The 13,090-nt window shown below is 41.8% G+C and overlaps 1 protein-coding gene across 12 annotated transcripts in view; it reads right to left on the minus strand.

The window, feature by feature from the left end:
* Positions 1-206: 206 nt before the first annotated feature.
* ALPK1 (alpha kinase 1) overlaps positions 207-13,090 on the minus strand; it is a 121,803-nt gene continuing 108,919 nt past the window's right edge. For all 12 annotated transcript variants that reach the window (XM_043871151.1, XM_043871141.1, XM_043871146.1 and 9 more), the window contains 6 exons: positions 11,676-11,780; positions 8,598-10,722; positions 6,282-6,435; positions 2,784-2,946; positions 2,229-2,415; positions 207-848 (listed from right to left, as the gene is read on the minus strand). In XM_043871151.1, the coding sequence (XP_043727086.1) occupies positions 649-848; positions 2,229-2,415; positions 2,784-2,946; positions 6,282-6,435; positions 8,598-10,722; positions 11,676-11,780 (2,934 nt within the window). In that variant the 3' untranslated portion in view covers positions 207-648. The remainder of the gene's footprint in view (positions 849-2,228; positions 2,416-2,783; positions 2,947-6,281; positions 6,436-8,597; positions 10,723-11,675; positions 11,781-13,090) is intronic.

Genomic DNA, 13,090 nt, shown 5'->3' on the forward strand with positions numbered 1-13,090 from the left:
TTGCAAAGCAATTATCAATCAATTAAAAATAAATAAATATTAAAAAAGTAAAAGAGAAAAAACAACAAAACTCAGAGGAGGGAAGCTCTATGGATGACATATAACCTATAAAATAAAAGACTGATGAATTCACCTGTATAAAATAAATTCTGCATGGAAAAAGTCTCTTACAAAGTCAAAAGACAAAAAAATTGGAATGCATATCACAAATTCCTGAATTCTTTAATATATATCTATAAAGAATTCCTAAATCAATAAGAAAAACACTGAAAGTATCAGTCTTGATGGATAGTGACTAAAGTCCCCAAATCTCGATGGCTTCAGCTAGAAAAGCTTATTTCTCAGATGTGCTTCATGTTCATTGCGGTCAGCTGGAGCTCTTTCCTATGTTTTTCTCATTGTGGGACTTCTGATACATTCTTGGCAATTGTGCAGAGGGAAAGAGACTCTGTAAGTGTTGCACTGGCAATTGAATATCGGCCTGAAGAAGATACTCTTCAATTCCTCTCAAGATTTATTGCCTAGAACCAGTCCCATGGCCCCACCTGAACCCAAGGACCAGGCTGGGCCATAATTTGTGTGCCTGGAAGGAGAGGAGAGCCCAGCATTGGTGAGCAGCATTGAGTGGTCACTTCCACTCCAGACAGTCTATGAATTACTTGGTTTCTCAACTGAAGGTCTTGTCAAAGAAAGACGACGGCATATTTCGTTACATTCCACATGCTGGTTATTAAAGAAGTAAAAAATTCCTTTCTCTCCAAAATTGGTAGTGACATCTTTCTGACCAACAGAGTGAATCTGGGGATCTGTGAGGTAGATAAGCCCTTTTCCATTCCCAGTCACCCAACCTAAAAAAGAAATAAATATGTCTGAGAATTAAATCCTCTATAAATTTTAGCAAAGTGCTTCAGAAAAAATATAATATACACATAGTGAAATAGCCATTTTGTAACTTGGTCATCCTATTGTGTGAAAATTGTTCAGTTGTGTCCGATGCTTTGTGACCCCACAGGCTATATATAGTCCATGGAATTCTCCAGGCCAGAATACTGGGGTGGGTAGCCTTTCCCTTCTCCAGGGGATCTTCCCAACCCAGGAATTGAACCCAGGTCTCCCACACTGCAGGCAGATTCTTTACCAACCGAGCTACAAGGGAAGCCCTATGGTTGATGATTAATAAATTTCTGCTAAGGGATCTGGTGTTGCATATTCCAATTATTGGTCTAAGAAGAATTGAATATTGGGTAATTAAATTTGTCAAATATGATATGCCCAGACAACCAGTTTTCAAGGAATTAGCAGTAGCACACACTTAGTGTTATTAAATTATTAAATTTATTTATTATTTATTATTAATAATATAAATTATTAAATTATTAAATCCCATTGAATATTTTTTATTTCATGATTCAGAAGTTTCTTTAAAGCCTTACTCATTAATTCATACATTCCTCTGTTCATTTAACAAATCTTTATTGAGTGTACACACTGTGCAAAACACTATTGTGTTTTGTGAACAAGTTAGTAAAAAAATCTCTGTTCTTGGTGTCACATTCTTGTGAAGATCAATCAGTGATATAAGTAAGCAAAATATATAACACAGAGTGATGGTAAATGCGATGGATAGGGGATAGAAAAAATCTTGGAGGATTATTATTAGAAATAATCATAACAAGACTCATTTATCATTTCAATAAAGTACAGAATGATGGCTAATAATTCTGTTAGATAAAATACCAAACTGAAACAAAATTTACATATTAATGCAGATTTTAAAGGAAGCTAGATTCAGGTATACAGCTTGCTGTTCCATAACGTTCCCAGTTATGAAACCCAATATCACACCTGTAGTGAAGGTAAAGGGCTAGAGCAAAGAAAGTGTGGGAAGACTTGACATACTAAACACACAATCATAAGAAACCCACATCACCCAAATCCACCTGAGTAAAATTAAAAGAGAAAACTGTTATGGATTTGCTCTAGAAATAAGCTCAACAAAATGTGAGCCAGATCTTCTCACTGATCATCTGACGCCCTTAGACACTTGTAGAAGCTTTAGAAAATTTTCCCATGCATCATTTAGTATATACAGCAAGACTGATTCATTCCAAATAGTAGCCTGTGCACTAAACAACCTATTAAAATAATGACTAGCAAAGCTAGTTATAAAACCTCACATTTACATATAAATAATACTAAAATAAAAAATAACTCCCAGTTTCACATACCTTGTAAATCAACTACAACATCTCTATGATTGGAAAATTCATAAGAAAAGTGGCCATAAGCCAAGCCGTATTCTGTGGCTTTGTATTCTGTTTTCACCACTTTTGTGTTATTTGATAATTTTACAAATTCCCCTAGCATGTAAGGTTCCACACTGACACATCCTTTGATTGTCTTGCCTTCTAAAATCTGAAAAATAGAAACAGGAGACAGTATAACAATGGTGAAAGCCATGGGTTTTGAGGTCAGCAGATCTCAGCCTTTGAACTCAGGCTTTGCCACTTAGGAGCACTGTGGTTGTTCGGTCACTAAGTCATGTCCAGCTCTTTTGCGACCCCGTGGACTGTAGCCCAGCAGGCTCCTCCGTCCATGGGATTCTCCAGGCAAGAATACTGGAGTGGGTTGCCATTTCCTTCTCCAGGGGATCTTCCCGACCCAGGAATTGAACCCAAGTCTCCTGCATTGGCAGGTGGATTCTTTACCACTGTGACACCTGGGAAGCCTCAAAATATATTTCTAGATGTGTTTAATCATACCCCTGATTTCTTTAATCTTACCAGCAATACTGAGGATGGTATGTAGAATATCTGCGTGTGAATCTTCTGCTCGTAAAGTCTCTTGTTAAATTCTGTCACGTAGTGTTGTGCGGTCATCTGCCTCTCCACGTCACTGAAGTGGTGCCAGAGCCCCTTTTGCTCCTTATATTCTTTCCCAACATATCTGTGAATGCAGAAAAGCCACAGCAAGAAACGCAAAGTGACCCTACTCTAGAGTAAGAGAGAAGAGACTAAGACAGAGATGCAAAAATGCTTGAGAGATGTTACTTTTTCTCTATCTTGGTTAATATTATCTTATCTCGTGACTCAGATAATTTTGTAAGAGCACGCTGAACAATGGAACACAATTTATACTAGCTGCCTGATGGTTAAGTTCATGTGTCATCTCGATTTGACCACAGGGTGCCCAAATATTTGGTCAAACACTATTCAGAGTGTTTCTGTGAGGGTGTTTTGGATGAGTCTAACATTTACATCAATAGACTGAGTAATGAAGACTACCCTCCCTGGTGTGGGGGAGCCTCATCCGATCAACTGAAGGGCCAAATGGAACAGAAGGCTGAGCTTATTTCAAGTAAGAGAGAATTCTTCTTGCTGACTGCCTCTGACCCGGGACACCAGTCTTTTCCTGCTCTTGGACTTGAACTGAAACATCATCTCCTCCTGGGTCTCAATCCCGCTGGTCTTTGGGCTGGAACTATATATCATCAGCTCTCCTGAATATCCAGTCAGCAGTAGATGCTGAAACTTGAGAGTATCCATAATTATGTGAGTTAAGTCCTAATAATAAATCTCTGTGCACACACACACACACACACACACACACACATGCACACGGCCTTCCCTGGGAGCTCAGCTGGGAAAGAATCCTCCTGAAATGCGGGAGACCCCGGTTTGATTCCTGGGTCGTGAAGATCCCCTGGAGAAGGGATAGGTTACCCACTCCAGTATTCTTGGGCTTCCCTCGTGGTTCAGATGGTAAAGAAACTGCCTGAAATGTGGGAGACCTAGGTTCAATCCCTGGGTTGGGAAGATCCTCTGCAGGAGGGTATGGCAACCCACTCCAGTATTCTTGCCTGGAGAATCCCCATGGACAGAGGAGCCTGGCTGTCGTCTATGGAGTCACAAAGAGTCAGACACAACTGAGTGACTAAGTACAGCACAGCATACACGCGCATGCACACACACACACGCACACACACACATATACATCTTATTGGTTTTGTGTTTCTGGAGAACCCTAATGAATACATAGACCCAAGGGTGATACCGATTTATTTTCTCCTTATAAGAGAAAGTGCTCACTTGTTGTAGCAGTTCACCAGATGTGGGTAAGTCAAGAAAACCAGCCAGGGTACTGGAAAACACATGGACTCTGGAACCAGATCTTTCGCTGACTGCAACATGACCTTATACAGGTCAGCAGATGAATCAGAAGCCTTCCCCTCCCCCTTCCTTCTGTGATTACTTCATCTCTACAAATACTTGCTTTCTATCCTACAAATACTTTCTTCATCTCTACAAATACTTCCTAATATATGTACAACACTTTTTATACTATCCAGGATTCATTGTGATTCCTATATTTGAAGATTAATATATTTGGGCAATTCTGGAAAACTATCAGAAATGATTTATTAAAATAATAATTCTTTCCTATTTGCTCTGTTATCTTTTTCTGATCAGATGTATGTTAGACCCTCTTGCTCCATCTTCCATGTCTCTTCTTCTCTCTTTTATATCCCATCTCAGATCCTCCTATCATGTATCCTGGTGTGTTAGTTGCTTAAGATTGCTGTAACAAAGTGCCACAAACTGGGTGGCTTAAGCAACAGAAATTGATTCCTCATAGTTTTAGAGTCTACAAGTCCAAGGTCAAGGTGTCAGCAGAGTCACGCTCCCTCTGAGGATGTAAGGGAAGGAGCTTTTCCAGACTGTCAACTTTTCCAGACAGTTCTGGCTTGGTGACCATATAGCTACAATTTTCACATGCATTCTCCCTGTGTGTGTCTATCTCCAAATTTCCTCTTTTTTATAAGGATATCAGTCATAGTGGATTCTGGGCCTACCCTACTCTAGTTTAATCTCATCTTAATTAATTACATCTGCAGTGACTTTACTTCCAAATAAGATCACAGTCTAAGTTACTTAGGGTTACAACTTCAACCTGAATTTAGGGTGGGGGGGGTCACAATTATACCTGTATTACCTGGCTCCACCACTTTGATGTGCGAACTTGGGGAGGTTTCTTAACATCTCTGTGTCTCAGCTCCCTCATCTGTAAGATGGGATAACAATAGTACCTACCTCATCGGGTTTTGTGAGGATTGATTAAGTTAGTATATAAATTACTTAAAACAGGGCCTGGCACATGAAATTTACATGTTTACTATTGTTATTATCATCAACATCCTTTTCAAGAAATGTATTTCTACTATTTAAGAATTTCCCAATTTCTCTCTTTTTTTCTCTTCCTATTTATTTCTTACATTTTTTTAGATTTGGGAAAAGAGCAAGGTCTACTTTAAAAGTCTTGCTCTATAGGTTCTTTAAAATATACATATGGTATACAATTAGGCTTTATACCAAACGAGGACCACCTGTGATCACTAATTTGCAGGTAAGTTTTTGCTTAAAGTTGTCATCAAGAATTAAGGCCAAAAAAAAAAAAAGAATTAAGGCCAAGCAAAAAATCTTTCTAGGTTATTTGCTTCAGTGACATGGCATTTTTTTAATTAACCTTTTTGTTTGTTTGTTTTTGAGGATATAGCCATTCCTGAGTCAATGCTTTATATCAGCCGTCTCTCTGCTCGTCCCCTTTCATGCGTAACTTTTGTCACTAGTTGCTCCCTCATCCCACCCCTGCCCAAAACCTCTACAGAGAGGTGTCTTAGGATTCAGCATTCACTTAAATCCCTGAATATGTTTCGTTACTGGCCTCAGAGGAGTTTTGTGCCTTTTTTCCCAGGCTCACTCATTTAATCAGAAGTGTGGCTTGCGTGGTTTAACTACCCTTTCTTGCCAGCATTTTCAATGAGAGTGTTCAGGACTCTGACTTGTCATGTGGCAAGAAACTCTATTTTTCTTATCTGTACCATGGGGTTAATGTTCTCCAAGGGGTTTAAAATCATGTATATAAAACATCCAGCCCAATGGCTGACATAGTGTGGGCTCTCTATCCATGGTGGTTGTTGCTCAGTTGCTAAGTCATGTCTGACTTTTTGGACTACATGTGACTCCATGGACTACAGCACACTAGGCCTCCCTGTCCCTCACTATCTCCTGCACTTTGCCCAAGTTCATGTCTGTTAAACCGGTGATGCCACCCAACCATCTATGGTAACTGTTATTAATTAGCTAATGAGGAAGAGGAAAAGGAGCTGAATTAGGAAACATTTAGCCACTTTTTCCAGCCCTTTTATAGTCTCATAAACAATTACTTAACAGAAGGGACAAATCAGCCCATTATACATTATTATATATGTTTTTAAGCAATACCTGCCCAGAGTTTCCTCTTGATGAAGGTGATGTACCCAAAATGCATTTCTTTGTCTGCCTTTCTTCGTCACAGGTAGGTAGTCCCCCAAATATGCAACTGTTTCTTGGGCTGTCCACAGTTCAGATTTCTTGGAATATTTTAACAAAAGAGCACCTTGAATAAAAAGATGAATATTGACCTTATCTTTCAAAAAGATCTTGTAATTCATGGATAAGATGAATTGTAACACAGGTACCAATCTGTGTTCATTTGAAATATTCAACTTTTTAATATATTTTCTCAAATTTTATCCTGTTCCATGACTATTACTAAAAAGTTAGTGAAGTACAATAAGAAGGTAAAATTTGAGAAATTACAATGAAAATTGCCTTTGATTCACAAAATCTCTTGTTTGTGATGGCAAGGTATCAAGGCCAGAGCTTCTGTATGAAAGTAATGAAAAATAAAAGGGCTTTTCAAACAGCAAAAGCCCAGAGACCATCTTAGAACAAGTGACATGTGAATACACCATCCTCTGATTATCTGGGAATCTCGAATAAAAGAGGCTGCTACCTATGTGAGTTCACATGGATAGAAGTCAGTTGAATAAGTTTACTCCAAAAGTTCCTGGCAACTCCAGGGATCCTAGATTACATATGAAAGTTCAACCTAATTTTCTCTTACATATTTTAAGTTGGGAAAGTCCAGGAATTACTGAGAAAATACAGCTCCTGCACAAAGACGAAAACTCAACTGAAAAAGAAAAAGATAAAGAGGAAAAAATAAGGGTTGTTTTCACCTTAAAGAAAGGAAGACCAATGTGAGCAAGAAAGGATCTCTTTGAGGGGGAAGAGACCACAATGAATCCTAAGAAAGAAATGCAACCTTTTGAGACCCAAGTTAAAGTGGACAAGGACCTCCAGTGACTAGGTTGTGGTAATGAATACATGAAGAGGAGACTCAGGAGAAGAGAGTCCTTAGAGTGAGGTAAGCCCACAGGTCTGGGATGGGGGATGGGGAGGAAGGAGACACCTGAGGTTGCGGAGAGATGATGCTCAGGGTTGGGTGACTCAATCAGAGAAGCTGGGGAAGGGAATGAACGGCGAACTGCATGTCCACACACGTAGAAAGGGCAGTGAACTAAGGCAAGAAGCAAGGAGCGGATGCATAACTTGTCCAGTTTCTTCAGCTTTGGGGCTCGCTTCCTCCCATGTGCTTTTTCACCCATAAAGTGGCACGCAGACAAAACAATAAAGCAGCTCCCTAACTCTCAGAAATGGAACTTTGAAACTGCAGACTCTCGCAGAAAGCAGGGAAACGCCATTATTAGAAAATTTTGCTTCTTTTGGCAACAACTTGATCTTTTACTCTGACTTCAAGGTGGCAGGTAAAACACTGAAATACTTTGAAGCAGAAGTTCTTAACATTGGCTTTATACAAAAATCACCGGGGAGCTCTTAAAAAATACAGATGCCTGGACCCACACCATAGACTCATGAGACCGGAATCTCTGGGGTGAGGGATTGGAAGTTTTAAAGAGCTAAAAGCCTCTTGGGAGATCCTCATGTGGCACCAGTGCTGAGAACTACTGCTTTAGTATCCAGTGCTTAGCAATCCACATAGCTTGTTTCCTCTGAAAGGCATTTTGCAATAGTTTTTTTTCCTCATTCAAATAATTCTTCAGTACCTTGGAGGATATTATAATGTGATCCTCTGGGCTAAGAGAAGAACCTTCTTTGGTCTTCTCCCCAGCTTCTCCACCACTTCTAAGCTGGGTTAGACGCACTGGCTGCTGGGAGGCCCCGGCTCAGGCTTCCCTGTGCTGTTCCTGAGGCCGGAAGCAGCTGCTAAACACACACGATCAATGCAGCACCTGGCAAGAAACCGCTCAGCATAGGTGCGGACATGACGAGTGCCTGCTAGAAGGGCACTGTGTAACTAGGTCAAACTCCACCCCCTGGGGTTTTGAATGGGAAACAGAGAAAACCAGCTGTGGCAATGAGGATCAATGGAGTATATATGATCAGTGAGTATATATGGCATCCAGAGCTGTTTCAAACCTGACTGATGACTGCTCCCACGTTCTGTAAGATCCTCCCTTACTGCCTATGTAGCACATCTCCAATGTGTGAGGCAGCCTGAGTGAGTCTCTATTCTTTGCAACCTTTAGAGTCCATCAAACAGGGAGAGAAGAGGCCCCTGAACTACATCTTTCTCTGTATACTCACAAAGCATCACAGGTGTCTATATCTTTCATGAGCTATAAGTGATCCACAGAACAGAAACTTCAGAGGGCCCTCAACAAGCAGAGATGCTTCCTGAAAGGGCGTACTTACTATGTGCTCCGTGGAGTTGGCTGGATTTAAAAACGCCTGTATGCTCCAGCCTCTGGAACAGCCAATCATGCCTCACTCCTGCCAGGAGTTTTTCAAAGTCATCAGGCTGCAGGGTGCGGGCCTCAAGGATCACCTGCTTTGTCATTCCTGGCAATGAAACAAAAGAACTTCCACTGGAATTCAGAAAAGACCATGGATTTTCTCCATCAGAAGAACCACTGGAGATTGCTGGTGATTTCAGCCACCAAGGTGAGGACAAGCTGGAGTTCTGGCTGCAGTTGAGCAGGTTTCCAGGCTCATTTGCTTCCTCCGTGGTAGTGCAGTCCTCGCTGAGGACAGGGCTGGGAGGCTTACTGCTTACTGAGGAACTGGGGATCTGGGCTCCCTGAATGTGCGGCTGCTTCCAAGCGCACGGTCTAGGGCAGCCACATGTGCTCGTGGTGTGAACATCTGCAGTGCCCAGCAGCGGGCTCTCCTCATCCACCGTGGAGGCATCAGGGTCAATGCCCTGCTCTTTGACTGAGTGACCATTTTTTCCTGAGTTAGGGTTTTGAACAAGCCAATGAGGAGTGAAAGAGTTACACGCTACCGTGGAACTTTTGTCCAGAGACTCGTCCACGACTGAGTGGAAGTCTACAGGAACATCTTCTGCTCTTTCTGCTATTTTTCCTTCTGGGTCAACCCAGCAGGGGCTATCTTTAAATGCAGGACCTGTGCCTCCTTTGATTTCTTCTCTCTTCTCTTCTTCATCCCCGTGCTTGGCGTCACCGTTGATTTCTCGAAACTCATCAATTGTTTCAAAGGTTTCTTCTTCTTGGATGGAAGGATATGTGGCCATGTTCTTAGGCCAACCAGAATCAGAAGTCCAAGAAGCAGAACAAAATGAGGGTCTGGAATGAGCAGAAGTATTTCTGGACCCCACATTTCCAACTTCCTGCCTACCTTCTTTAAACCACCCTCCACCAGAGGCCAGTGAAATGTCTGTTGTGTTATGAGGTGGGAAGGTTGCCAAGGGCATGGACTTGTGCAGCTGACATTGAGAAGACTCTAAACTGTCATCCTTGGACACCTGGAGAGAGAGACCATGAAGCTCTGAAGAGAGTGGACGCTCAGCTCTGCTGGCCCCATTCACCTCCTGCTCGTCTGACAGGGCAGTAGAACACTGAGTGTCCACAAGATGCTCTTCCTTGCTAAGCTCTTTTCCGGGGGACACATCATCAACATGATAATTCACTTCCTCCCAGCTTGTAGAAGATATGTACCCTGATAACTTGCTCCAAGAACTGGAGCTCTGGCTGTCACTCAGAGACTTGTTCAGAACAGCTCCCCCACCACTACTGTGGTCTGTTGACTCAGCTTCGGTCTCCACATCTTCATCCACGGAGACTCGAAATGCATCAGAACCGGCCCAGTTTCTCCTCCCCACCCTCCTGAGTTTCTCCTGACTGTTCATTGCAATTCGGGAGGAAGATATTACTATGCCTTTTTCAAAATGTGGTCTGTCCTCAGTGGCACTCATGGTATCTATGTTTTTTGTTTCTGTTTTTAGATCAGTGATACAGACTCCTGTTTTCATACCTTTCTGTTTATTTTTGTTGTTTCCACAAGTGCTTTCAAATATTTCACACACTGAAGTGTGGTGCTGTGAATAGGGTTCAAGGATTTTTTGGAAATCCACTTGCCCATGTAAGATGGGCTTCTCTAATCCATGCCTGAATCCCTCGGGAACGTAAGACTTGTCATCTAAATTTGAGAAGCTTTGAACTTGTAACTGTTCCTTCACCCGGGTGATAACAGACATGATTTCCTGAGAGAGAGCTTCTCTCTCCTGACTTCCGGAGGAATTGCTGAAAGTATACAACTTTCCCATAGCTTCGCTACAGAGCTGACTTGCTGTTTGGACGGTCTCCATCTCCCCATAGAGTCTTTGGTGCACAGTGGTGAGACCAAAAGCAGCTTTAAGAAAACTATGGAGCTCCTGTTTTCCAGTAACTGGTTCATCACGTTTCTTGGTGAGGAGGCCAATTTCAAAGGCTTCTTTGGCTTCACATAGATATGAGTTTTTCATTCCTGGAGGACAGTCCTTAGAACTACTATATGACAACAGGCAAGTGCCACGAATATTCTGAGGAAAACATCAGATACAAAATCAGACACTGAATTAGAAACTGGAAGTGAATCGGAAAGTTTTCATTCCTGGAGGGCAGTCATCAGAAATAGTTTTTTCTTTTTTTAAAAAAACGTGTGCCATGGATATTCTAATAAAAATACATAAACATTGAGTCAAGGACCTGTGATCTTTTTGATGCCTCAGGGGATAGGACTAGGACACATGTGATTGGTTGGCACGAAGGGGTAAGAAATTAGCTTTAGCTTCCATCCTACTGTAGCCCTGATACTTTTGATCAAAGATGATAAAATTGCTGTCACTGTTGCTAATGTTAGTTTTAGCAAACAGAGTCTAAACATGGGACATGGATGTAATAATTTTGTTATATACAAACACATAATTTGTTTATTGATGGTCAAAACAATAGACTTGTGGCTTCCAAATCCCTCTGGGTATTTGAATCACCTGGGAGGTATTCCATAATGAATGATTTCTAGGTAAGAATACCAGTCCTTTACATTTAGTGGATTTAGGGTAGACCCAAAGAATATGTATTTTGAAAGGGCACGACTTCACTTTCACTTTCACTTTTCACTTTCATGCATTGGAGAAGGAAATGGCAACCCACTCCAGTGTTCTTGCCTGGAGAATCCCAGGGATGGGGGAACCTGGTGGGCTGCCATCTATGGGGTTGCACAGAGTCGGACATGACTGAAGTGACTTAGCAGCAGCAGACATGCGTGGGAGCCCTTGTTCTACAGCAGATACCATCATATCCTCCGGCTGCAGTAACTTAGCTCCCCATCAGCAGGATGTCACTACTCTGACTGGTATGACCTTTACATACATGAAGTCCGCTCACAATTATCTAATGGTGCACACGAATCCTATCTTAGGGTTAGACTCTTCCCTCCCCTGGTGATGTCTGTCTCTGGGTAGAGGAGCAAGGAGGGCTACGCCCTGTTTACCATAGCCGTGAGCACAAAGAGGGGCGTGTAGGGGCTGAAGGCAGCCGCCAGCTTGCAGGCTTCAGCGGCTGACAGCAAGTGGTGGTCAAACTCCTTCAGCAGGCCCTGCAAGGGAACAGGAGGCCAAGCGTGCTGTGAGAAAACAAGAGGCCGAGTGTACTGCTGACAATGATTTACCCACTAGCAAAAGACAGGCTATAAAATTCCTTTACTTTTCTTTCAAGGTTTTGAGGGGTGCCCTGCGCCTCATCACACTCATTTCAGAACAGTGCCAAGAAAGAGTAAGTGGGTAAAGACCCCAGGGCATTGACCATCCTTTCCCCCACACCCACACACCATCCATCTCCAACTCGTACCACAGAGAGAGCCTCACACGTGCCAACATTCACAGTGCCTGCCCACGCAAAGTAATTCAGACAAGTTTCTTCAGAGGATCATGCAGCTCTCTGTTCACAGAACTGTGAGCGTTTCACAGTCAGATTCACTAATGATTTATGCATTGTTCTTGGCAAAGAAGCCTTTAACGTACAATTTCATAGCAATTAAGATTCATTCATTTATTCCAGAAATATGTATTGTGCCAAGCACTGTTCTAGTCATGAAGGAGAGAGGAGACAGTGAGCCTGCAATGAGCTTATTTTCTATCAAGGGGAGGGGATTAATCAATATACAAAATAAGTAAAATATGTAATATTTGAGATGGCAATAAATGTTCCAGAGAAAAATACAGCAAGAAGAGGTCAAGGAGGTCCAAGGCGGAAGGGCAGTTTGCAATTTTAAACAATCCTCAGAGAACTTCACTGAACAAGGAACATAACCCCTTTCCTGTGTTTTGGTCTGTCTGATAGCAAAAGCAACATTTTGCTAAGCTTCAGAGAACAAGCAGCAAGCTATATGGGTTCTTATGCTATACTAATTAGTACTGAGTCCAGTTACTACTGTTGTTTTGGTATTGGAAAAAAGGCAATGTTGATGACACTATTAAAAACGTCAATTTGAGTGCAGTGCAGAGAATAGTCAACGTCTGTGCAATGCTCTGAACGGGTCAGAGATCTGGTTTCTGCTCCCAGTTCTCTTTCTTACTGACTGTGCAGGTTGCGGAGGTCACCTAGTTTCTCTAGACCTCAGTTTACTTTCCTCTAAAATGGGAGTGACACATTCTGCTCTAACTTATGCCTAGGTAGATGTGGTGTGTGTGGATCACGTACATGTGTACACACACTTTTTGAGCTATAAAACAATAAACAAACATTCATAATCATTATTATTACAGATAGAAGCCTGGACAAGCAACTGATGTGATTTGGACAGACTGTAATTAAAGTCTTAAAGTTATTACTCTCTTACTTTGTCATTGAGAGAGTCCAAGTGTGGAAAATGAATTTTGTGATAATCTGAAAGGAAATCATGGGGTT

The sequence above is a fragment of the Cervus elaphus genome, chromosome 17 (assembly GCF_910594005.1).
Source record: "Cervus elaphus chromosome 17, mCerEla1.1, whole genome shotgun sequence".
In the NCBI taxonomy this organism is placed as follows: Eukaryota; Metazoa; Chordata; class Mammalia; order Artiodactyla; family Cervidae; genus Cervus; species Cervus elaphus.